Below are 27,937 nucleotides of genomic sequence, written 5' to 3' on the forward strand. Positions count from 1 at the left end.
TTTACAGACAACGCTGGCTCTTCGGCTTAGAAATGGAGATGAGCGCCTGAGTCCCAGAATCGGACACAACTGGACTTAATGTCAGGGGGAAACCTTTTAGCTTTACCTACTAACTATTGGTTCAGAAATTGAATTGAAACGGCTTATCCAAACGTGGATCTCAACGGCAGGCACGTCTTGCTTCCAGTATTCCCTGGTAGTCCCTGATCTAAAGTGCCGCCCTTTCCTCAGGCCAAGGGGCAGACAAAATGGCTGACCCAAACTCCCCCCTCATAGAACTAACATAAAAGTAACTACTCTGAAGAAGCCTGACAAAAGGAACTGGGACTTGAACATTTCCATCACATTATAGTTTTGCTTATAATTGATATAAACGCATCAGTTACTGATTTATTCATCTATCCACCCTCTCTCTTTCAATATACATGCTTTTCCCCCCACCCCCAATAATAACTCTTCAAGTGGATTTCCTTCCTTGTAACTAGGAATCTGATGTCTGTAACTGGAAACCTGCACTTAGGCCAGGTTAATGCAGGGGGCTAAGATGACTGCTGCTCACACCTCTGCTATTCGCAAAGACCATCGCTGACCAGCATCTCTTTCCATAGGTCCCTCACCGTTGACATTTTCGATTGGAGCCAGGGCCAAGTTGGGGGCCCAGCAGCAGCTCCAGGCTTGGAGGCACCACCCCAGGAGAAAATGACCGCCAATGGGTCGGGATTCTGTTGAGAGACTGCCAACTGGCATGCCTGCCAATCAAAACCCCACCCTGTTCTCATTGGAACTGTCTAGGGCGCCTTGTCCTTAGATCTGCGAATGTCACTGTGAATATATATATAGTATTTATATAGTATTTAAGAGCATTTAAAACCAATATTTAGAAATTGAGCAAGCAGTTTGTTTCAGGGTCAGCGGGAGCGCTATATTTGTTTACTTGTTTGTTTGAGAGCAAAGGGAGAGCCTTGGGAAGGAGGGAGGGATAATGGATCTTGGATTTCGATTGGATATATTTCTTTACTTGTTTGTTTGTTTGTTTGTAAGTTAGAGGAAAGCCTTGGGAGGGAGGGAGGTGGTTATGGATTTCGATTAGATATCTTTGTTTACTTGTTTGTTTGTTTGTGATTAAGGGGGGCCAAGGGAGGGAGGGAGAGTTGATATTTATTTATGCAGATACTTTTTTTGTCTATATTTATACCTTTGTAACTAATAAAGAATAGAGGTTATTTGAACCTGCTTTGGTGTGGCTGCTTGGTTTTTTGGCCTCCAGATCAAGCGTCTGACTCTGTCCGAAGTTGGTTTGACCAACTGGCCAAGGAATAATGATGATGATGATGATGATGATGATGATGATGATGATGATAATTGCAACCCTTTTGGTACTAATGTTAGAGAGTGGTCAGTGGTCAAAGTGGTCTCTGGCCAAGTGGTCCCTGGTCCAAGTGGTCCCTAGTCAAAAAAAAGGTTGGGAACCACCTAGATGGAAGAGAGTAGACAGAATATGCAAACATCTCTGCAAATCTGAAGCTTTGACTCCACTTCATGAACCCCTTTGACTCCACTTCACTGCTGGTCTTCATTCACCCCAGCCTGTGTCTGTTGCTGCCCTCAAACTCGGCATGCAAAAGCAGGAGGGCAAGAAAATCAGAAACCAATGCATTTGAAATGGGAATGGAGTAAGTAGCTTAAGCTGCACTGCTGTAAAAAAAAATACCACCCTTTTAATAACGAAAGCACTAGAACTTCCCAGATTTGAGGAACACGTATTTAATAAAAAATGAGAATGGTTACATTAAAATAAACTCTACAGAATTTTCATTAGTAAAGCAGATCAGGCAAACAGTTTATTTTCAAGCTTAAATTTCCTCACATGCATTTTTATAAGGCCCGTTATAGTTTCATTACCAAACATTTCTGCAAGTTGCAATGGTGTTAATCCTCCCATTGGACTTTGTACATCAGCGGTGGCATTCAGCAATAAATAGCAAATTCCCAGGTGCCCTGAAACAAAGAAAGTGAGAGAGGGACAGATTTATTAACTTTTCAAATATTTTATGAAATAATAGGGTTTCCAAACGCCTTTTGATCCATCTAACATAGAGGTGGGCAATGTACAGTTCTAGGGCCTAGGGATTCTAGAGACGTCAAGGAACACAAAGACATCCTTCAGGGGTAAGAGCAAACCACATCTGAGTATTCCTTGGCCAAGAAAACTCTATGAAGTTCACAGGGTCACCATAAGTCGACAGGTGATTTGAAGGTACTTACATTACATAAAATAGCCAGCCTATTTGCAATGCAGCCTTCTTTATCTATAAAGTCAACTTTTCTAGTTTTCTGAAAAGTAAAATCCAGAAAAAATGGCTACATCTTCATCCAACATAATTCGCTGCACAGCTCAGATCCCCAACCCTTTATTCAACTCTTCTCTAACTGTAGATTTTATCTATTTGGCTAGCAAACTTTGAAGGAGCTGGGGGTGGTGACGGCCGACAGGGAGCTCTGGCGTGGGCTGGTCCATGAGGTCACGAAGAGTCGGAGACAACTGAACGAATGAACAACAACAGCAAACTTTCTTAATAACTTCCTAATTAGTTAGACAACAGATGCACAGATTGGAAGTTACTAAGTACCATAATTCAAGTATACCATTGAGACTTAAAACGCAACAACAGAACGCACCTTAATTATTATAGGTTTTTCTTTTAACACCCTTTGAGGGATATCAGTACAAAGGCGAAAAGATCTCTTCTGGCTTTATTATCATTACAGGCCATTATGAGGACTAAGGCAGGACTGCAAGAACAGGGTATTGAAGGTACCGCTCCAACAGGAAGGTAACGGCGCTCCATGCAGTCATGCCAGTGGCCACGTGACCTTGGAGGTGTCTACGGCTTAGAAATGGAGATGAGCACCATACCCCAGATTCGGACGCAACTGGACTTAATGTCAGGGGAAAACCTTTACCTTTACTAGTCTAACTGATATTGCTTGAAATGGGGGTTTGACTTTCGCTACCAAGATTAATTGCTGACATCATATTTCAATCACTGGACATTCCTCTTCTTCCCTTTTACAATTACAGTGTATAGATAGCACAAAAGTGGTACAGCTTCAAATCACTAAAGCATTACAACTATACAAAAAAACTATTTCAAAATTAGAAACTGAATATAGAAATGCTGTGCAAGATTGTGAATGTAGATATTAGGGAGGAGCAAATGCCAGGAGGTGTTGAGTTTAATCCCGCATCAAGTGGGAGAAAAAAGTAACATGCTGATCAGGGATAATGGTAAAATCCAGTATAATCAACAACAAACAAGAGCAAAAAATTGGTATATTTGGGGCAAGAGTGAATGTGGGAATAGAACCAACCATCACAAAGCATTACAGTGCGTAAAAATTCCGAAATGGAATAGCCAGATATTTACCAGAACTGTTGGGGAGTCCAGAAGAGCCCCAAATGCCTCAAGCTACTTCATCACACTAGAGAAAAAATCCACTTAAAATCCGGTTTCTGCCTCCTGCAGAATTCTGGGGTTTGTAGTTTAGGGAGGAGGTTTTAACAGCCCCAATAAACTACAAACCCCAGAATTCTGCAGGAGTCAGAAACCGGATTTTAAGTGGATTTTTTCTCTCTAGTGTGATGAATTGTTACACTACATCCGTGGCTGTGTGCTATTGAATATTCTGCAAAATGGTTAATTATCCTTGCCCAATAATAATAATAATAATAATAATAATAATAATAATAATCTTTATTTATACCCCGCCACCACTGGGGCAGCTAACATGAGGCTGAGCCCAAAAATAATGCAAAAAAATAATATACAAAACAATAGAAAATTGAATATAACAAAATACATAATGCAACAAAATAAAATAGACAATGCAAAATAACATAATAAAATCAATCACAAAGGGCATTGGTCTTATCAGATAAAATACCTTGATACTGATATGCATAGGCCCCCCATCAGGAAAAAGCCAGAATATACATTGAATAAATAAATAAATTTTCCGTGAAGTGACAAAGATCCAGCATAATAAAAAATACTTGATTTCCCAAAGTATTGCCCCTGCAGTCAGAATTGAGGCTTCTCTCATGTCCCCGCATGGGAAGCTGGAACTGACAGACGGGAGCTCACCCCATCTTGCAGATTGATTGTATCCCATTGAAGAGCTCTATCAACTTGTCTAATCTGGCTTTTTAAAAAGGCGATGGTGCAATTTATACACTCTTTTGTTACTGTAAACCTAAAGTGTTGGCCTAATATGTAATCTGTTAAAATATTTATATTCCAGCATTCTGCCTAACAACCAACCTCCAATAAAGGAGACTAAATGCACAATAACACAGGAAGATCTTTTTGCAAGCAAGGGGTGATTTTAAAAGCTCTGGAAAAGTAAGGATGAAACATGTCCATGACCCGGGGCCTGGGGTTAAATAACCTATTGGCAAGTAAAATCAGTGAAACAAAATGGTCCAAAATATTACCATAAACAATAGCAAAATGTAGAGGCGTCGCTCCATCACACTGTGGATTTTGGACATTCACATTAATACCAGGGTAATGCAAAAGCAAAGAGACGAGGTGCATTTTCCCAGTGTTTACAGCAGCATGAAGAGGTGTGTTTCCATTTTCTGCTGCTTGGTTTACATCAGGTATAGGAAATGCCTAGAGGAAGAGAGGGAAGAGAGAAAGGGACAAAGCAAGAAATACATACAATGTTGTTCCTTTACTCGCTACTAAACCCCCTCCTTGGGTTTCTACATAATTCCACTCCCATTATTCTGGTTTTCTTTAAATCATGTCAGAAGTGGCTTGAGAAACTACAAGTTGCTTCTGGTGTGAGAGAATTGGCTGTCTGCAAGGATGTTGTCCAGGGGATGCCCGGATGTGTTACCATCCTGTGGGAGGCTTCTCTCATGTCCCCGCATGGGAAGCTGGAACTGACAGACGGGAACTCACCCCATCTTGCAGATTCGAACCACCAACCTTAAGGTCAGCAGTTCAGCGGGCACAGGGGTTTAACCCTTTCGCCACCGTGGCTCCAGCAAGAACAGAGGTTAGACAACAGGAAGTGAGAGAAATCTATCCCTCGGAAGGAAAATTCACTTCTGGAAGTTATTATCATGGGGAAAAGGTGTCTCCACTGAAGCTGTACCACCAATCTGTGATTCCACAATAAGACATTTTTACAAAATACAATGATTACAGAGGCAGAAAGTGCAGCGAAATCTTCCAAATCATCCTGTGTTACCATCCTGTGAGAGGCTTCTCTCATGTCCCTCCATGGGAAGCTGGAGCTAACAGATGGGAGCTCACCCTGTCTCGCAGATACGAACCACTGACCTTCAGGTTGGCTGTTCAGCTGGCACAAGGGTTTAACCCATTGCATCACAGCAGCTCCTATTATTCTTTGGTGATTATATAATACAATATACGTACCCTAAAGTCTCACAAGTCAGTGCCACTGTGTCCTATGGGGTTTACATGTAGGTAAATGTGTTCAAGGTTGCAGCACTAACACGTTTAATTCCTTCTAACTTAGTAACATTAGCAGAGATCGAAAAGAGGAAATAGAACAAAATCTACACTACTGACCATTTCCAGGAAATAATCCAAAATCTTAGACTGATCATATATAGTGGCTAAAAATAAAAGGTTTCTGTTTTTCCCATCCACAACACCAGGGTCCAGCTTCTGGCTTCTAACAAGATAATCCAAGACATCTGGGTATCCCAGCTGAACTGCCTGGAGAGCTCTGAGGAGAAAAAAAGCCAATATGCCAACAGTTAACCCTGAATGGAACAGAATGACAAAAACCAAAAGACTTTGCATAATTGACTTTTGTAAACAGACTCATTGGCAACGGCCATATACATTTCAGTAAAAGAAGTGCACTCTATTTTTTAGAATATTTGTGGAGTATCTTTTATCAAACCAATGACTATGTGGTCAAATTATACCTATCAAAGAATGGCATGAATCAACAGCAGCCTGTGAAAAATATATTGGACCAATGCTGCCACACAGATCTGCAGAGATAAAACTGGATGAGATAGAATAATAAAGTTCGAAGAGACCATATGGGCCATCTAATCCAATTCTCTGCCATGCAGGAAAAGCACAAAGCACCCCCGACAGATGGCCACCCAGCCTCTGTTTAAAAGCCTCTAGAGAAGGAGCTTCCATCACACGCTGAGGCAGAGAGTTCCACAGTTGAACAGCTCTGCAAGCTGTTTACCTCTCCTGTCAAGGAGAGTTTGGCTCCATCTGGAACAGGTTGTTGTTATGTAATTTCAAATAATCATCATCTTCTTGCAACCTCAAGCAATGGTTTTTGTTGTCAAGGTTTATTCAGAGGTGGTTTGCAGTTGCCTTCCTCAGGGGCTGCAAGAATGCAGCTTCCCCAAGACCATCCAGTGGGATTCCATGGAAATTCAATGCCTGGGCTTCCAGAGTCCTTATCTCAAATCTCCATGCCAGCTTTCTCATCTAGAATAGGCTTAATCTAGAACAGACTCCACATCCAGTTCACCAGGATAACCACATACCAGCAGGATATCACTCTTGTTGCGTTTCAGCTTCAGTTCAATGGCCCTTACCATTATCATCTCCTTCAGTCAATGCAGATTTCAGAGGGCCCTCAAGAACACATCAATATGGAATAAGCACTATTTCCCAGCAAAGCAGGCTCCACTTGTCCTTTGCTTATTAGTCTGGTGTTCTAGCTGTGATTGCATCAGCCAAATGTGTCAAAAAGCTTTGGACGTGGCTCAAAAACATGCTCAACATCCTCATTTGGAATAATAAGCTCTTAGAACTGGTTCTATCATGAAGCAAACTGTTTCGTTCAACATGGCTCTTTCATATTTAGCTTTCCTCTGAATCCTTCTTTGAGAGTCAAGCTGTGCAAGAACTTTACCATTATCTTTAATGGTCTCACTGTAGATGAAATGATCAGGAAAGCTCCCAGGTGCCTCTGAGGATTGCTGAAGCCTTAGTGCCCGACCACCGTTTCCCAAAGCAGTTGCTCTACTCCGAACTCAAGAACAGAAAACAGAATGTTGGTGGGAAGGAAAAGAGATTTAAAGATGGGCTCAAAGCCAACCTTAAAAACTCTGGCATAGTCACTGAGAACTGGGAAGCCCTGGCCCTTGAGCGTTCTAACTGGAGGTCAGCTGTGACCAGCAGTGCTGCAGAATTTGAAGAGGCACGAATGGAGGGCGAAAGAAAGAAATGTGCCAAGAGGAAGGTTCGTCAAGCCAACCCTGACCAGGACCACCTTCCACCTGGAAACCAATGCCCTCACTGCAGAAGAAAATGCAGATCAAGAATAGGGCTCCACAGTCACCTAAGGACCCATGGCCAGTACACTGATCTTGGATGACAATCCTACTCAGACTATGAGGGATCGCCTAAGTAAGTAAGTACCACAGCCATTTTTAAGACCCTTTCTCCATACTCAAACAAATTCAACAAAAAAACCCCCATTATTCTGAAGGAGAGACATACACATTTAGAAGCTTCTCAGAAGCATAATTTTCTGTTTGCACAAGGTGTGCACTCTTGTGCATGCCTTGTTTAAGCCTGGACATGCAGGACTTCCAGCTTCTACTACCCAGACTGGGCAGTATGTGGCATCCACAGAGCAGGCAAGGCCAAGTAAGGTTTGGGCGGAACTGATACAATCTGTCAAACTTGCCCATTGGCATCTGACTACAATTCCAAGATCTTTACTCAGAAGCTAAGAATACCAAGGACAGTGAGACCAAAACCCTTGGTCAGAAGAAGCCCTAATCTAACTAGAATTGGACTGAGATAACTTGCTGTGACTGGTCACAGTCATAATTATCAAGTCTTTCTAAGGCTTAAAGGTACCAAGTATCAGTTTAGAAGAGGCATTTTTTTCCTCCCACATAATGGACAAGAGACCTTTCAAGAAAGGACACTCATCTTAAAGGCACGACATCATGTCTGATCTTAGACACACACACACAAAACATGTGTGTGCATCTTCTAAAAAGAAAAGCAGTATCCAAATAATTATTTTTACTCACACACAAATCAATCCATTCTTAAACTGATCAAGTCAAATTTCTTGGTGCTGGCAACAGAGTTCCTCCCATTTTGCACCTGAGAATCAGACAAAATAACCTTGGCTGCAATGCAGCACCTCGGATGCAGTTCCCTAATAGAGTTCTCCACGAACAGAGGAAATCTTTCTGACATGCAGGGTATTTTTGGTCACAATAAACAGCAAGAAGCCTCCATCCGCAGTCAGCTCTGGTGTGTTCCCGACACCTAGCTCAGCCTTTCTTTAACAGCACATCATCTTTTCTCTGGTGGGATATGATGCAAGCTTATGAGAAGACCGAGCAACATCTGGGGGTGGTAAATAGGCTTGTGCCAGTTGCAGAATGCAAAGGAAGCTCTGTTTTCCAGCTTTTGTGAATCCAAAGAATAAAAAAATTAGAAAGTGTCCTGGGAGGGCACACACTGGTCAAACCGTTAAGAGAATGTCCGTTGCTAAAATATGCTAAAATTTAATGAGCTCTGTAGGCGGACTCAAATACTAAAACACTGGCATTTGGGCGAACTACATCAGACTAAATAGCCTCTTTGTCAGATTAATGGAATATTCAAACAAATACTAATTTGGTCTTTCAGATGTTCAACTCTCAAGAGACCCAAGTGAGCATGACAAATGAATAGCGATACTGAGTTGGAAGTCCCAAACATTGAGAATCTGTGATATCAGTTATAAATCGGCAGCTTGGCAGAAGAAGAACCAGAGTAATTTGTTAATTTGCTTATTCAGGAAATCGTTGTGTAGCTTTCTTTTGGTCCTGATAATCTCTAATCTGTCAAGCATAAACTGAGAATGGGGGTGATCTTGGAATATAATTCCTACAATCCATTGTTATTGGCCTCAGTAACCAGAGTTTTAATCCATCTAAAACACAGACATGCGCCTTTCACCTTAAGAACAGACAAGCATCCCGAGCTCTGAGAATTACCTGGGAAGGAATCCCACTGGAGCATTGCAGCACACCCAAATACCTGGGAGTCACTTTGGACCGTGCCCTGACCTACAAGAAGCACTGCCTGAACATCAAACAAAAAGTGGGCGCTAGAAACAACATCATACGAAAGCTGACTGGCACAACCTGGGGATCACAACCAGATACAGTGAAGACATCTGCCCTTGCGCTATGCTACTCTGCTGCTGAGTATGCATGCCCAGTGTGGAACACATCTCACCACACTAAAACAGTAGATGTGGCTCTTAACGAGACATGCCGCATTATCACAGGGTGTCTGCGACCCACACCACTGGAGAAATTACACTGCTTAGCCGGTATTGCACCACCTGACATCCGCCGGGAAGTAGCAGCCAATAGTGAAAGGACCAAGGCAGAGACATCTCCAGCTCATCCCCTGTTTGGGTATCAGCCAGCACGTCAACGACTTAAATCAAGACATAGTTTTCTTAGATCTACAGAGACACTCGCTGGAACACCCCAGCAAGCGAGAGTCCAAAAGTAGCAGGCCCAAACCCAGCACCTCAATTCATGGGTGATACCAGATGAGAGACTCCCCCCTGGGCACTCAGAAGACTGGGCGACTTGGAAGGCGCTGAACAGATTGCGCTCTGGCACCACGAGATGCAGAGCCAATCTTAAGAAATGGGGCTACAGGGTGGAATCCTCGGCATGCGAGTGCGGAGAAGAACAAACCACTGACCACCTGCTGCAATGCACCCTGAGCCCTGCCACATGCACGATGGAGGACCTTCTTGCGGCAACCCCAGAGGCACTCCAAGTGGCCAGATACTGGTCAAAGGACATTTAACCAAATACCAAATTTGCAAAATCTGTATGGTTTTTTTTTCTTTCTTTCTTCTTTTTCCTTTTCTTTTTAATCTCTGTGTTTGTTTTGCTCTGTTAGAATTGTAATACAATGGTTGCTGATGACACGATAAATAAATACCAGAGTTGATGAGATCTGGAATCCAACAAATTTTGGAGGGCCACTATTTTATCACTTCAGTTGATTAATTTTACGTGTTACGAAACCCAGATGAAAGAAACAGAGCCCCCTTATCTGTTGCTACGAAGTCCTTTTTTGTTATAATTTTCTAGAATAACAAGTGGCAATAACATAGCTAAAATTAAGATGCAAGGAAGCTGATGGCAAAGTTTGTGCATTTCATTAATATCATCTTCAGTACTCATATAATTGTATTAACTAGCCATCCCCTGCCATGCGTTGCTGTGGCCCAGTCTGTGTATATGTGTTTTGTAGGTGTATATATTGTGTACATGTGTATATATGTGTGTGTTTGTGTATATATGTGGTTTTGTGGATGTGTTGTAATGTATTTTTTGTTTTTTGGCTTTTGAATTCTCTTCTGCTGTTTTTATGAGTGGTCACTTGTTGGCCTAATAGGTGTGTTGTGTCCAAATTTGGTGTCAATTTGTCCAGTGGTTTTTGAGTTATGTTAATCCCACAAACAAACATTACATTTTTATTTATATAGATTACATATACATTCCTCCTTTCTTTCCTCAAGGTGGCAAATCTGACTCCCTGCCCCTCAATTGACAATAATCCTATGAGGCAAGTCAAACTGAAGATGTGTGACTACTCCAGGATCACCAAGCAAGTTTTATAGTTTACTGGGAACTTGAAACTTGATTTTCCAGCTTAATACCTCTAGCCACAAGATCATATTGGATGCATGACCACATTGGGAGATCATAGCATGTTTGAGATCTTTTGTTTATTCGTTCAGTTACTTCTGACTCTTTGTGACCTCATGGACCAGCCCACAGCAGAGATCCCTGTCGACCATAGCCACCCCCAGCTCCTTCACGGCCAAGCCAGTTACTTCCAGGATACCATCCATCCATCTTGCCCTTGGTCGGCCCCTCTTCCTTTTTCCTTCCATTTTCTCCAGCAACATTATCTTCTCCAAGCTTTCCTGTCTTCTCATTATGTGGCCCAAGTACTTCATCTTCGCCTCTAATATCCTTCCCTCCAGTGAGCAGCTGGGCATTCTTTCCTGGAGTATGGACAGGTTTGATCTTCTTGCGGTCCAAGGCACTCACAGAATTTTCCTGTTTGAGATCTTACATTGTCAAGTATTGTGTAAGACATCTTCAAGAGATCTCAGTAAACAATGTCATTGGTGAGTCTCTGGCTATGGAGCAGAAAGTGTCGCTTCTCTGATCCTCTCTACTTTCCATCAGGAATGAGGTGGCCAAAGGAAGGGATTATTGCAGTGCAAGAGTGAGTTGGAGGACATTATGAGTATTGTGGAGGGAGGAGGACAACAATTTAAGCATTAAGGTAGACTTCTAGTTCTGCATTTCCCTAATAGGAGGCTGGCCTATTCATGGTAAACTGAAATAGTAATTCCTGTTTGGCGGTTTTTTTTCCAGATACAAAGGAAAAAGGAAGCAGATTTGGGACAAATGAGAGTGACAACTGCAAGATAGCATCACCTGGAATGCCACAAAATCATGTAAGGGATCGCCTAAGTAAGTGTTTCAAGAAGACAATTGCACAAAGCTTTATTTGGAAGCACCCGAATCAGTAGTTCCCCTCCCGATATTATTGGACTGTAAAACTCATCAGCCTTAGTACTCTCAATGTTGAGCCAGCATTTAACTACTACTGAAAATCTACATGGTTTCTACCCTCATGCAGCTCTCACATGGCCATGCCTCTTTGACAACACTGACCTTGCGCCATAGATTTTGCAAGCCCTGGTCACACTCACTATCTGAATGTCCAATGTTACATGAAAGCAGAAGGGAAAATCAGAAGGAAAGCGATTATTGTGTCTAGTTATGACAGAGAAGTTTGAAGAATGACAAAAGTGGGAAACAAGATAGAAAAAGGCAAGCTTGTTTAGGGTTCACCAAGATTTTATTTCTTTCTTCTTTTCAATGCAGTTTATCTTTAAAAAATAACACCCAGTGGCACAAATATGTGGTTTCCACTTCTCATACATCGTGCTAATCATTCTAATAGTGAGAGAAAGGTTTTGGATTGAGATATATTTTCAGGTGACATTGGGATGTTGGGAAACTGAAAGACATTTTTTTAAAGAACCAAATACTGAAATAGACTTCAAACCTTTGACCTCTATCTCCCTCCTGTGGTGCAAGCAGGCAATTCCCAGACCAGTTTCAAATAACTGTACATTCCTATTTGCTATTGCTTGACTGAATTGAAAAATGCAACTGTTAATATAGTTTCCCATGACATATAAATGTTGACCACATTTGCACAGCAAAACAAACCATGGTGTGGTTTGCTAAGATTTGACATGTTATGAAATACAAATCTTTATCTGCTAACAAAACATTTTTTCCAGCAATTACAAAACACAATCTGAATCCATGGTTAATGGTGGGCTTACAAAGTACAGCTTGTGAACAAACCCACAACTATGGTTTGTTTCTTATTCTACTCAGTCAGAAACATAGGCTGGCAAGAGAGACAGGAGCAGAACAAATCAAAAGACAAGCCACAGGCAAACATACAGTATGTTTAATATATTGTGGAAGGCTTTCATGGTCGGAATTGCAGGGTTGTTGTGAGTTTTCCGGGCTGTATGGAACATGGCCATACATAGCTTCTGCAACATGGCCATACAGCTCAGAACACTCACAACAATACAGTATGTTTGTCAGTCTGTCATGCAATTTGTGATATAAGCAAATAACACAAACCATGGATTATCAAGACGTGCAAATGTTGCCACTGAAATGGAAGAGCAGAGTTCACCCAGAGCTAGAATAAACAAGGTTCTTTCACAGATTTAATTGACATGAATTAAGGAAGTTGCTGGCTCTTGGCTCTGCATCCTTCAGGAGGTGTCGAGGGAGGGGAAGACACACATAGTTTTGTAGCACATAATAGACAATGTTATGTTAGTAACTTCTGTAGTACATTTAAGAAGTAAGCAGAGCTAGTGAATGTTTTTGAGAGGTTGTCTACACCACTGAAATAATCCGCTGTAATTCAAATCATTTTGTCCTGGCTTTACCTCATTAGAGCCATGCCTATCCATAACATAGCACACTAAAGTTATATTGATGTCCTTGCTCCAAATTTGAATGAGCACCACTTTATTTTCCCCTTCTCCCCCAAAGTGATTTTCCATTGCTTGCCTTTCTGATCAGGTCCACTTGTGATGCTACCTTCCAAAGCAAACTGCTTCCTGACAGAGTCCTACTGGTGATGCACTTGCTTTGACATCAGAGTGAGGTGTTCAGCCATGCAATCCTTGGCAAGGAGGCAGCCCAATCGATGCCTCTTTCTTGATCTCATGGCTGGGCACCTTGTTTTTAAGAAAGCGACTTCCTTAGCACGGCTCTGTTGCTTGGCCAGGAAGGCAGCAGGCATGTAAAATAATAACAACAAAAAGGGTAAGGCTTCCCTTTGACATTAAGTCCAGTCGAGTCAGACTCTGGGGGGTGGTGCTCATCTCCATTTCTAAGCCGAAGAGAGTCAGTGTTGTCCGCAGGCGCCTCCAAGGTCATGTGACTGGCGTGACTGCACGGAGCCGTACCTATTGATCTATTCACATTTGCATGTTTTCGAACTGCTAGGTTGGCAGAAGCTGGGGCTAACAGCGGGAGCTCACTCCACTTCCCAGATTCGAACCGCTGACCTTTCAATCAGCAAGTTCAGCAGCTCAGAGGTTGAACCTGCTGTGCCACCAGGGACTCCTAATAATGACAACAACAACAACATTTTTATTTATATCCCACCCCCTCTCCCGGAAGGGACTCAGGGCGGCTTACAGCAAGTAATTTACAACAATGCAAAAAAAAAATACAAAAAATGGCAATGTTTGTTATCCAGCAATGTGTCCTGCCCTGATCTAGATGGAAACAATTAGCAAAACATAGCAAATGACCACATTTATGGAGCAAGAGCTGAATTGTGGATTACTGTATTAAAGACTAAAAGAAATGCTTTCACTGTTGAAGGGGTTGCCTGTCATGTGTCAGGATCAAGGCAAGTATGATTTTTTTTAAAAAAAAAAAAATAATCAGTGTAGACAAGCTCTCAGTTACATATGGCAAAGTAGCTTCAGTCTCATGCACCTTATAGTGATTAAGATATGCTGACTTCAGAAGCATTAACAACTATCAATGAAATGTAAAAAATCTGTTTTTCTACTTCCTGGAGTATATAATTTTTTATAGAAAAGAGAAAACCTTACAAGTGAAATTAGCGATGAAAATTAAAACATTTATAGTGTATTTTGACTTTTAGTGTTACCCACAAAATTGAGTACAGGCACATAATTACTTCGTTATATGAAAGTATTAATTTGCAGATAATGTCCACAATGTCCAACAAAAGTCACACCTTGTGCAGGATCTGTAGAAAAGAATGGATCCTAATGAATGTGCCTAGTGGTTTCATAAAGCAATGCAATATTTGCATCAGTTCTAGTCTTACACACAAACACCTAAGTAAGGAAAACATAATACTTATCAGTTTCCTTTTCTAATCTAAAGTATGCTTACCTTTCTTTAACCACTTCATTGGATTGCTTTTTATTGGCAGAAACAGAACTCTTGTCAGGTTGTTCAGCAGACTGCTGGGTATGGACCAATGTCTTATAGAACTGAATTTTAAAAAGCATGACATTTAGTGAGCAATCTTATATCTTAATTCCAATTTTGTCAATACTTTGGAAATATACGCTTTTTAAGAAAATACAACCATTTAATGCTTTTGTATCATTTTATATAATGCAAGCCTCTTCGTCTTAAATTATATGCAGGCCTGCTAAGGAAGCATTTTGGTTTATTTTCATATAATCTTCACTTGACAGTTCAAGACATTTTATTTTTAAAAAATACATACACAAACGTTCCAAAAGGATAAGGTGCTGACTCTGCAAGTACAATGTTATAATCTAATCTATAACTTAAAGTGAAACATCTGAAATTTTGTTGCTGAGTTTCTTCACATATTCTTGGGGGGGGGGGGGGGAGCAAAGGCAGTCGGACTTCTGAATAATGTTTGCTTGTTTATTTCTCATATGAGATTAAATTAAGGCGAGAATCCTATGTATGCACAAAATGGAAGCAAACCTAGCTGAATACTTCATCTCATGTAATGGTAAGCCAGAATGTCACGTAATCCTAGGGTACATTTAAATTGCCCACTTAATATGAAAGGACTCCAGATAAGTTCCAGGACACTCAAACGAGCTCTTCCAGGGTAAGATGGGACAAAGCCACCTAAACACAGTCTTGACTTGTTAGCCAAAGTTGGGAGTAATTTCAATTCTGGATGCTGAATTTGGAGCATCCCCGGACTTAGGGTCCACTGCTGTCCCGTGTTTTGTGGGCTGTCCTGGCCCAGGGACACAGAAATGTCAGAGTTTAGACTCTCTAGTCTGGCGCAGCAAGCGTGTAGTTTTAAAAATAAACAAGCTCAGGCAGCATTTTTTTAAGAGAGCTTTATTAAAGCATCTATTGCATAGGAACTATATTTTGGAACTAAAAAACATGGCGACGGATACACAGTATAATGCAGGCAGGCAAAAGATAAACATTCTGTCCTTTAAGCTGGGTAACTCCTTTTTTCTTCCCTGGGCGAAGGAATTTCTGTTATCTCTGTCTCAAGGTTCTTTCTCTCTCTGCCTCTTAATAACAATTCTAACACTCAGCTGAATCCATCTTTGAAATGCAAACTAATACATTGTAATACATTATAATATTAATACAAACACATTGAAAACATACATATATATGAAATACCTATAACCACTCTGACAATTCCCCCTCTTTTTTAATGTGTTATAATTTCTCTATTATATACATCTATGTGGTTTGTATAATAGTAACTTTTTGACTTTTGACTCTCAACTTTAATATTCACTTATTCTCGCTCTTTAACTTTATTTTTTACTCTTATATATTTGTTTATTATTTTAACTTTTGCAATAACTTTATCAAACATTTGTTTTTCTTAACTTTTTTTAGCAATCTAATAACATTTTTATTATATATAATCATATCTTTGTTTGTTTTTGTTATATCTTAAACACATATAAGACTTTTTTTATATTATTCTGTTTTGTTTTATTGTAACTTTTTTATATACAGTAACTTTTTTTCATTATATAACACATTTTTGTAAACTTATAATGTCTTAGTATATATAATCATGTCTCCATATAATTCTGTATTTTTTTTATATATCAACTCTATATCATTATTGTTCTTTATTTTATAATGTCTCTTTGTGATTTTATAATCTCTTTAATATATATAATTATTCTTTTTTATTATTTTTTATTATATATCATTTTTTAGTATATATCATTTTTACGTTTTTTTTTAAAGTATATCATAGCTATTTAATATATCATATCTTTAATATAACTATTATTTTTTGTTATTTTAATGTTTTAATAACCATTACCTTTATTAATCATTTTATAATAATTGTAACCTTTTATATTCTATAACTTTATACCACATGATTTGACTTTTTAGTCTCAATATATCAATATAACAATATAGGGGAATAAATGTATCATAAAAATCTTAGCAATATATATAGCAAAACTATAAAAAACATAAAACACATTGTATCTTTTGCAAAGGCACCTATGTTTTTTAGTTAAACATAGTTTTAAACATCTTGTACTATTATATTTTTGACAATCTAAACCAATTTATAACAAACTCATTTTATTTCAAAACATTTTGGTATTTGTTGGTTTTAGAAATCACTATCATCCCAGCTATAATCTTTTTTTATTGCAACTGTATCTACGCCCCCAGTGGCTGAATTATGGTACTGTATGTATTTCACTGTATCTCTCTCATTTACGACACCAACTTGCTTTGTAACCACCGGCTCTTTAGGTTTCTGTTTAACTTGCAAACTCTTTTTTTCAGGTGTTTTTGTCATTTTTCTTCTATTTTTTGGTGATTCTGTTTTTGACTTGTATGTGGCTTCTCTTTTCTTTGAATGTGTATCTCTTTCTGTCAACTCTTGTATCCTCTGTATCACTTCTGTATATTGTTTAGCTATTTTTTCACTCTTTGTCTGTGTGTGTGTTCTTGACTCATGTCTCTTTTTTACTTTTGTGTCTGTGGCAACACTCCTTTTCTTTTTATGAGTATCTGGCTCAATCTTTATCTCTTGTTTTTGTTTTTGTTTAACCTGTATATCTGGTGCAACTCTATTTTTCTCTCTCTTTGTGGGTAAACCATGTAAATTCTCTTTGTTAGTGTGTATGTCTTTTCAGTCTCTCAATCTTTGAAAATATGTCACTCTAGCTAACTTGACTGTTTGTGGTGAACTCAAAAATTTTAGATAATTTTTATAATAGCCTATGAAAAACATCTCACGATAACGGTTGCGTTTGTTTTTCTCATTTACAGATAATAACACATTTGCACAGTGTCCAAAGATTTTCATGTGTCTGAAACTTGGTGTATAGCCATATAACTTACGAAAAGGAATATCATCCAACACCTGATCTCATAAACGATTCATTATATAATTAGCTGTGTGAATTGCTTCTGGCCAGTAAACATTTTCAATCTTTGAGTCTTTGAAAATATATGTTTTCATTTTATTTATATATTTCATTCTTTTATCTGTAATTTCTTCCTCATTTTTAAACTGACTCATTTCAATGACTTTAATTCCTTCTGACTTTATAAACTGTTTTAACTCATCTTTATACACTTCAGCTCTTTTATCAATATATAGCATCTCTAGTTGTATATCGAAAACATTTTTAACCATTTTTAACCAATTTCCGAGCTTTTCAGTGGCCTCTGACAAATCTTTCAAGAAATATACAAAAGAAAATTTAGATAATCTCTCTACTATCAACATAGTAAATCTAGAATTTGCACCACTTTGTTGGTAAGGTCCTGCAATACTAATGTGTCCTATTTGGAAAAGTCTCTCAGCTCTAATTTTGGACTTCTTGTAACACTTAATTGGTTGTCTTTTTATCTCACTGCAGATTGTACATTTTAAATCAAAATAACATTTTTTAAGCTCATATTTTGGACACAAATTTAAAGTTTTCTTCAAGACTTTTATATCAGCATGCCCCATAATCCTATGGAGTAAATGTATGCACCTGTCATGTTGAATCTCATTTTTAACACATTGCACTTGTATATTTTTATTGCTCTCTGTCTGATTTAATTTTTCAAACATTAAGTATATTTTATCTTTTTTTACACCCTTGGCAATCAAGGCACCCTTGGGGTCAAAAATATAACAATAAATTCCCTTGAACTTTATTTGATAATTATGTTTAGTCAAAGTTGCTATACTTAACAGATTAGTTCTCATTTTTGGTACATACAATACTTTCTTCCAACAAACATTAAGACAAGGGATATAACAAGTACCAAACTTTTCAAACATGAGATAAGACCCATCAGCCATTGTTATCATACTCCCCTGGGTATATTGGGTGCAATTAAAATTACGTAGAGAATTCGAAATATGATGCGTCACACCCGAATCCAAAATCCATCTGTCTCTTTTGATGTCATCCAGTTCTCCTACAGCAGCAACCATGATCCTCGCTTTTTCGGCTTGACTTGAGCTATTTCTCTCATAATAGCCCCCTCTGGACTGGTATCTTCTCTCCACACAATTCCGAGCATAATGTCCAATTTTATTGCAGTTGAAACACCTCCGGCCAGCCTGGGCAAATTCTTTGGAAAGCTCCGCTTCTCTGGCTGCAGCTGACACCACACAAGAATTTATCTTTCTGCTGCTGCTTCTCTGTTCATCCTCACAGCAACTGGTCTCGGCTCCATATCTCCCACAGGCCGTTTCACTGAGTTGAAACTTCCTCTCTTTGCAATCTCTTTTGTAATGTCCTCGTTTGTTGCAAAAATAACACCGATGACGGTCTGCACATCTCACCAACGATTCATCACATCCATCACTCCGTCCGTCATTCTCATAAGTTAGTTGGAACTTTGAAAAAGCCATTTTGTAACCTCCGGAATCCCGGATTTAATCCCAGCTGTAAGAAAAACAGCTTCTGGCAGTTTTATGGCTTGGCAGATTCCAACATCAATCACCTCCTTAATCACTCAATTGGCCCAGCGCGCCCCGCTGCGTATCTTCTTTCAAAACTCAGCCTCGTTACTCACCGCAGGCTGCAATCTTTGTCATCAACTCACACTGAATAGCCACGGCAAAATTCTCTCTTTTGCTCCGTCAGGCTGTTTCAGTTCCCATGTTCCGTCAGCCTCTTCTGTCAACTGGGTTGCAATTCAGGGCTCCGGCAGCATGCTTACAGGTCTGCTCCTTGGTATTCTTATCATCCGTAAATCAGGTCATCAGGGCGTAATTCTGGGCGTAATTCCGGGCCCATAACCAATGTCAGAGTTCAGACTCTCCAGTCTGGCGCAGCAAGCGTGTAGTTTTAAAAATAAACAAGCTCAGGCAGCATTCTTCTAAGAGAGCTTTATTAAAGCATCTACTGCATAGGAACTACATTTTGGAACTAAAAAACATGGCGACGGATACACAGTATAATGCAGGCAGGCAAAAGATAAACATTCTGTCCTTTAAGCTGGGTAACTCCTTTTTTCTTCCCTGGGCGAAGGAATTTCTGTTATCTCTGTCTCAAGGTTCTTTCTCTCTCTGCCTCTTAATAACAATTCTAACACTCAGCTAAATCCATCTTTAAAATACAAACTAATACATTATAATACATTATAATATTAATACAAACACATTAAAAACATACATATATATAAAATACCTATAACCACTCTGACAAGAAAGACATTTACTGTCCCTTCCCATTCTCCATGTTGTCAGCAGTAACATTGGCCAGAGCGATGGGGCAATCAGGGAAGGGAAGGACAGAGCAGGGAGCAATGCCTCCATTCCCTTTGTTGACCCAGCCAAGGTCACATCAGGCATCAGCCAACTCAGTTTGGTGCCATTGGGCAATCAGGACTCCTCTCTCCCACTTCCCCAGTGGTTGGGCCCATTGGTAGATCTACTCCAACTTTACAGTTCATAAGAAGTTTATCAATGCATGCTGATGCACAGCTACAATCTGACTCCAGCTTCTAGTGGGAGAGCCAGTATGGTGTTTGGACCATGACTCTGGAGATGTGGTTCAAATCTTTGCTCAGCCATGAATTCTTGCTTGGTGACTTTGGGCAAGTCACATTCTCTCAGCCTTAGAAGATGAAGGCAAACATACTTTGAATGCCTTCAAATCATTTCCGACTTACTTACTCCTTATCATTCATAGTTGACACGAAAATGCACTGGCAAGGGAGCATTCATGCAAGACTGAGATAAAAGAGGAGACAGTCTCAAGGGCACCAAATTCTTTGTTTAAATTAGATAAGCAGCATCATACATAAAGTCTATTATTTATAAGCATAAGCTACACCCTATTTTTAAAAATGCCTGACATGCAAAATCTCAACTTGCTCCTTTTGCCTACATATCCAACCTTTCATGGCTATAATACTGTGTAATATGTGTTTTCTTCTCCTAGAATGTGTAAGAAATCTTTGCTTTACTTAAAGTAATTGCCTTAACATCTCCTGCTAACTGAACAAGCTAAGGAAATACTTGCTGGGAAATTTTAATGGTAGCACTGCTTGTTTATGGGATGCCTTCCTGCAACATGTCACTGATTCATCTTAGCCTTTTTTTTTCTCCCTCCTGTGAAGATAAACACACCACACCCAACCAGCTTCTTAATCCTGGACCTGAAGTAGCAGCCATAATACTACTATTACTCATACCACATTTAAAGAGCGCATATTTGTATAATAAATACAATAATCAAAACAGAACAAACTTTATTCTCAACACTGAAATTATACCTTACATTTGCATATGTTACAGCTGAGAAATTCTGTGATTTTTATCACCTGCTAACCCTAGGGTTAACCCACACAAATCCTCCCAAACACATGTGAAATAGCTCAATCTCTTTTCCATTCAAATTATGCCTACATTATCACACAGCAGCCTGAAAGACCACACATACTGTAGCTAAGGATACCATCAGTTGTGCATCTTGGCTATTAACGAGATGTGTTTACAAGCACGGAGGCAAATGGCTATGGAAACTGTATGCCTGTTGGAACTGGATTAGCCACTACTCAGCCATTCCTGCTGCACCTTCCCTAAGACAGCAATACTCCCCATGTCCAACTATGCAAAAATCCCATCGTAATTAATTTTCCTGTTGCATAGTTTTCAGCAAATTATATGCTGAATTTCAAGCAAGAAGATATTGCAGCAGCATAAATAACACAGAATTATTTCACTGTGTCAGGGAAAAAAGAACCAAAAATTTGCTGTCAACTACAAAACATCACTGGCATGAATCAAGTGTTTGAATCAACTCTCTACGCATCTCCATGTAGCTTCGAATGTTCCCAAGACAATCTTTTTCATTTCTATGAGATCTTTATACTCAGGCTTCGTCTTGCATTAATACACTCCCTTTTCTAACCATTGACACAACCCTTAAACACTATGCATTCATTTAAACAGTTGACCTTTCAATCAAGTTCAAACGAGGAGGGGGAAATTCACAAATTAATGGGTAGACCACAACACAGAGTTCTCTATTGTCCTCTCGGATGAATGAGGCAGTCCTAATAAGATCAGCAAACGCAGGCAGCGCTTCTATTGCCTTGTCAGAAAGACCAACCTTGCTCCTCCTTCAACAACACTTCTTTTTGTGCAGCAAGCAGTAGCCCGAGCACTACTCATTACTTATGATGCCCACTTCTCTCAGTCCCGCTCCGGATCCTAAAAGGCACAAATGAATACGCAAAAAGGCAATCTGTGGGTGGTAATGTGGGCACAGAGTTAAAGGCAGATGAATGGGAGTTGTGTGTATTTGGAGTACAGGGAAAATACTATGGGAGAAACACATGCAAGGGGAGGGTGCTGTGAACGGCAACAAACAGGAGAAGGCTTGGAAGGGATACCTGAAGCCAGGAAGGCATTTGACTCAACAGGATGGTGAACATATAGGAGAACGGCTTGAGTTGCTACGTGAGAATGTGAAATGACAGCTGTGCACAGAAGCAATGTGCAAGTCTTCAGAGAAATCTTGTTAATCACATCTTTGAAACCAGAGATTATTCAGCAGTCCCCAAGTTACGAACAAGGTTTGTTCTTAAGCTGAATTTGTATGCAAGTTGGAACAGATACATTTCAAAGTGTAATTCCAACTTATCCATCTATCTATCCATCCATGCTTTGGACAGCATGGGGAAGGGTTAACACCCCTGTGGTGTTCGCTTTACTGTCTGTGCCCTGACTTGGGAGATTTCACCACTTTCTCTCCTTGTGATCACTGGATTTTGAAAAAATAGCTTGTTGTGGAATCACAGATAGAAGGAATTAAATATGTTGATGGTGCAACCTTGAACACATTTACCTGCATGGAAACCCCATAGGACACAGTGGCACTGACTTGTGAGATTTTAGGGTACATATATTGTATTATAAGAATAACAAGAGCCCAAGAGTGCTGCAATGGGTTAAACCCTTGTGCCAGCTGAACAGCTGACCTTAAGGTCAGTGGTTCAAATCTGTGAGATGGGATGAGCTTTCATCTATCAGCTCCAGCTTCCCATGCAGGGACATGAGAGAAGCCTCCCACAGGATGGTGACACAAGATGATTTGGGAGATTACACAGTACTTTCTGTCTCTGTGATCATTGGTTTTTGAAAAAATGGCTTGTTATGGAAACAAGGATTGGAGGTACAGCTTCAGTGGAGACACCTTTTCCCCATCATAATAACTTCCAGAAGTGAATTTCCCTTCCAAGAGATAGATTTCTCTCACTTTCTGTTGTCTAACCGAGCTCTGAGGATGACCTGGGAAGGAATCCCATTGGAACATTGCAGCACACCCAAATACCTGGGAGTCACTCTGGATCGTGCCCTGACCCACAAGAAGCACTGCCTGAATATCAAGCAAAAAGTGGGCACTAGAAACAATATCATACGGAATTTGACTGGCACAAACTTGGGGATCACAACCAGACACAGTGAAGACATCTGCCCTTGCGCTATGTTACTCTGCTGCTGAATATGCATGCCCAGTGTGGAACATATCTCACCACACTAAAACAGCAGATGTGGCTTTTAATGAGACATGCCGCATTATCACCACTAGAGAAATTACACTGTTTTGCCGGTATCGCACCACCTGACATCCGCTAGGAAGTAGCAGCCGATAGTGAAAGGACCAAGGCAGTGACATCTCCAGCCCATCCCCTATTTGAGTATCAGCCGGCACATCAACGACTTAAATCAAGAAATGGTTTTCTAAGATCTACAGAAACACTATCTGGAACACCTCAGCAAGCGAGAGTCCAAAAGTGGCAGGCACAAACCCAGAACCTCAATCAATGGCTGATACCAAATGAGAGACTCCCTCCTGGGCACACAGAAAACTGGGCGACTTGGAAGGCACTGAATAGACTGCACTCTGGCACCACGAGATGCAGAGCCAGCCTTAAGAAATGGGGCTACAAAGTGGAAGCCACAACATGCGAGTGTGGAGAAGAGCAAACCACTGACCATCTGCTACAGTGCAACCTGAGTCCTGATACATGCGCAATGGAGGACCTTCTTGCAGCAACACCAGAGACACTCCAAGTGGCCAGATACTGGTCAAAGGACATTTAATCAACTACCAAGCTTGCAAACTTTGTGTTTTGTTTGTTTGTTTAAAAAAATGCAGTACAACTGTTTGGTCTGCTCCTGACATGATAAATAAATAAATAAATAAAATGTTGTCTAACCCCTGTTCTTGACGGAGCCGCTGTGGCAAAATGGGTTAAACCCTTGTGTCAGCTGAACTGCTAACCTTAGGGTTGATGGTTCGAATCCGCAAGATAGGGTGAGCTCCCGTCTGTCAGCTCCAGCTTCCCATGCGGGGACATGAGAGAAGCCTCCCACAGGATGATAACACATCTGGGTGTCCCCTGGGCAATGTTCTTGCAGACTGCCAGTTCTCACACACCAGAAGCAACTTGCAGTTTCTCAAGTTGCTTCTCACACAATAAAAAAAAACGTGTTCTTAACTAGAAGTCATTTGTAAGCCAGATGTTTGTAACTCGGGGACTTCCTGTACAGACATTCAGGGAACACACCGGCAGAGAATACCATCATGCCTGTGTTGGTAAAGGGGAGAAGATAAAATACTATATAGAAATCAAAGAAGGGATGGGAGACTTTTTCTCTGGGATGTCACTTGCTACATGTTGCTTGCTAAACACTAAGTTGTGTCCACTGCAGCTAGCTTAAAGAGTTTTCTCCTACAGGTTTGCTTTAAAACACACACACAGAGCTATCCAGATCAAACTCAACTATCACAACATGTAGAAAAATTGGAGCTTGAGAAGGAACAAGGCACAAGAAAAACAGAGCAAAGATTGCATGTCGTTTTAATCACGGAAAGGTTTGATCCAACAGGACTCGGGCTCCCTGTTGTCAGTTTTCTAGGGGATACATTTCCGCTAAAGGGGTCCACTACATTCCAGATTTCAAGGCACTCAGGCTTAGGGGTGTAGCCAAGATGGACTTTAATCCTTACAAGAAACTGCAAGTACAAAAAACAAGGCAATCCTCGGAAAACAAGGGTGTGGACCCATGCAATCGTTACGGGATCAAAAGTCCAGCAAGAAAGGCAAAAGCCGCCGGAGAGAGCCAGAATCCAGTCTTCTAATCCATCCCTGTCAACTCAATTCTCCTCCAGTTCAAAATATGCTTCATCAACATGGCACGGGGAAGGATTGATGGAAAGAGGATTAAAAATGTCCTAACTTAGTCTGTCACAGTCAAAAAGGAGTAAAAACAACCATCACAGAGCATTTTGTGTTCTCAGAAAGATTAACAAGTGGTATTTAACACAAGCCTCTGCACAAAGGTGTCCCCCAAAATGCATACATCTTTTAACACAGCCTGGGGAAAACTTCGGCCCTCCAGGTGTCTTGGACTCCAACTTCCACAATTCCTAACCGGCTGTTAGGGGTTGGTGCTCATCTCCATTTCTAAGCCAAAGAGCCGGCGTTGTCCATAGACACCTCCTAGGACATGTGGCCGGCATGACCGCATGGAGCGCTGTTACCTTCCCGCAGGAGCTGAATGTATTGATCTACTCACATTTACATGTTTTCGAACTGTTAGAACTGCAGAAGCTGGGCTAACAGCAGGAGCTCACCCCACTCCCCAGATCTGAACCACCAACCTTTTGATCAGCAAGTTCAGCAGCTCAGCGATTTAACCCGCTGTGCCACCGGGGGTTCCATTAGTATAGTAAAATATAATAATGTCCATCCTACACAAGATGGATTATAAATGCATTCACCTACCAGCAAATTATCATCATTGCTATTACTAGCGGTTAAAACAGGCACGGACAAACTTTTGGACTTCAACTACCACAACAAGGGTAATCAAACTGAAACTGAATCAAGATAAGACAGAAGAACTACTGGCCTCATGTAGGATGGATATTATTATATTATACTACACTAATATACTGCAATTATTATATATAATTATTATATTTTTCTCACCCTGAAGGGGACTCAGAGCGGCTTACGATATATATAAACATACAATATATTAAATTATTTGCATAGTACAATATCAGTACTATATATTATTATATTGTACTACACCATTATATTGTAATATAATTAGTAATGTTACATGTAATATAAAATATATAATTATAATATTGTATTATTAGTAGTATTATATTGTATTATATTATAATATTATAAATATTATATGTATATACAATACATTATATTATATTATTAGTAAAGCATAGTACAATACCAGTATTATATATTACTATATTGCACTACACCATTATATTGTAATATGGAGCCCCCGGTGGTGCAGTGGGTTAAACCCCTGTGCTGGCAGGACTGAAGACCAACAGGTTGCAGGTTCGAATCTGGGGAGAGGCGAATGAACTCCCTCTATCAGCTCCAGCTCCTCAAGCGGGGACATGACAGAAGCCTCCCACAAGGATGATAAAAACATCAAAATCATCCAGGTGTCCCCTGGGCAATGTCCTTGCAGACGGCCAATTCTCTCACACCAGAAGCGACTTGCAGTTTCTCAAGTCACTCGTGACACGACAAAAAAATATTACATGTAATATAAAATATATAATTATAATAATGTATTATTTTATTAGTATTATATTGCATTACAATCTAATATTATAAATATTATATATATAATACATTATATTATATTATAATACTAGTAAAGTATTGTACAATACCAGTATTATATATTACTATATTGTACTACACCATTATATTGTAATATTATTAGTAATATTAAATATAATATAAAATATATAATTATAATATTGTATTATTAGTAGTATTATAGTGTATTACATTATAATATTATAAATATTATATATATTACATTATATTATATTATAATACTAGTAAAGTATAGTACAATACCAGTATTATATATTACTATATTGTACTACACCATTATATTGTAATATTATTACATGTAATATAAAATATATAATTATACTAATATATTATTAGTAGTAGTATTATATTGCATTACATCCTAATATTATAATTATATGTATATACATTATATTATATTGTAATATTAGTAATATTACATGTAACATAAAATATAGCCATGTATAAATATGTGAGAGGAAGCCACAGGGAAGAGGGAGCAAGCTTGTTTTCTGCTTCCCAGGAGACTAGGACGCGGAACAATGGCTTCGAACTACAAGAGAGGAGATTCCATCTGAACATTAGGAAGAACTTCCTGACTGCGAGAGCCGTTCAACAGTGGAACTCTCTGCCCCGGAGTGTGGTGGAGGCTCCTTCTTTGGAAGCTTTTAAACAGAGGCTGGATGGCCATCTGTCGGGGGTGATTTGAATGCAATATTCCTGCTTCTTGGCAGGGGGTTGGACTGGATGGCCCATGAGGTCTCTTCCAACTCTTTGATTCTATGATTCTATGATATATAATTATAATAATGTATTATTTTATTAGTATTATATTGCATTACATTCTAATATTATAAATATTATATATACAATACATTATATTACATTATATTATTAGTAAAGCATAGTACAATACCAGTATTATATATTACTATATTGTACTACACCATTATATTGTAATCTTATTAGTAATGTCACATGTAATATAAAATATATAATTATGTTGTATTATTATATTATAAATTATATTATTACTATTATTATAAATATTACATGTATATACAATATATTATATTCTTAGTAAAGCACAGGAGGCAAGATGGAACTGTCTTCAACTGTAGCGGTAATATAATATAATATAAGTTGTGGAAATATAATATATAATAGACTAAATTACAGCATTATCAATATTATATCTAATATATTAGCATTATTATCTGACAATGTTATTATTTCTATATATTGAGGGGCTCCCAGGCAGTTTTGGGCAAACTTGGGCCCTCCAGGTGTTTTGGACTTCAACTCCCACAATTCCTAACAGCCTCAGGCCCTTTCCTTTTGCCCCTCAGCCGCTTAAGCGGCTGAGGGGCAAAAGGAAGGGGCCTGAGGCTGTTAGGAATTGTGGGAGTTGAAGTCCAAAACACCTGGAGGGCCCAAGTTTGCCCACGCCTGTTCAAGAGGAAGGTTTTAGCCAGGGATACACCAAGAGAGGAGAAAAGGAATTGCCCTCTGCATATGCTCAGGGGCAGGCAGGCACTCACCGCTGCCCCCTCCGCCGCCTTCCTCGTCCATGTCTGGCCGTGCTGAGCGTGCGTCCTCCTCGCCTGCCTTCCGCCGCGTCTCTGTCCTTCTCCTCAGAGCCTCCGA

The 27,937-nt window shown here is 39.6% G+C and overlaps 1 protein-coding gene across 1 annotated transcript; it reads right to left on the bottom strand.

The window, feature by feature from the left end:
• Positions 1 to 1,748: 1,748 nt before the first annotated feature.
• On the bottom strand, positions 1,749 to 27,919 carry LOC137095444 (cyclin-dependent kinase 4 inhibitor D-like). The gene is made up of 5 exons (XM_067462121.1): positions 27,832 to 27,919; positions 14,564 to 14,664; positions 5,607 to 5,766; positions 4,496 to 4,676; positions 1,749 to 1,998 (listed from the first exon to the last, which is right to left on the bottom strand). The coding sequence occupies exons 3-5, from the start codon at positions 5,607 to 5,609 to the stop codon at positions 1,829 to 1,831; spliced, it is 354 nt and encodes a 117-aa protein (XP_067318222.1). The 5' UTR covers positions 5,610 to 5,766; positions 14,564 to 14,664; positions 27,832 to 27,919; the 3' UTR covers positions 1,749 to 1,828.
• Positions 27,920 to 27,937: the final 18 nt, after the last annotated feature.

This window comes from Anolis sagrei, chromosome Y, assembly GCF_037176765.1.
Source record: "Anolis sagrei isolate rAnoSag1 chromosome Y, rAnoSag1.mat, whole genome shotgun sequence".
Classification (NCBI taxonomy): domain Eukaryota; kingdom Metazoa; phylum Chordata; class Lepidosauria; order Squamata; family Dactyloidae; genus Anolis; species Anolis sagrei.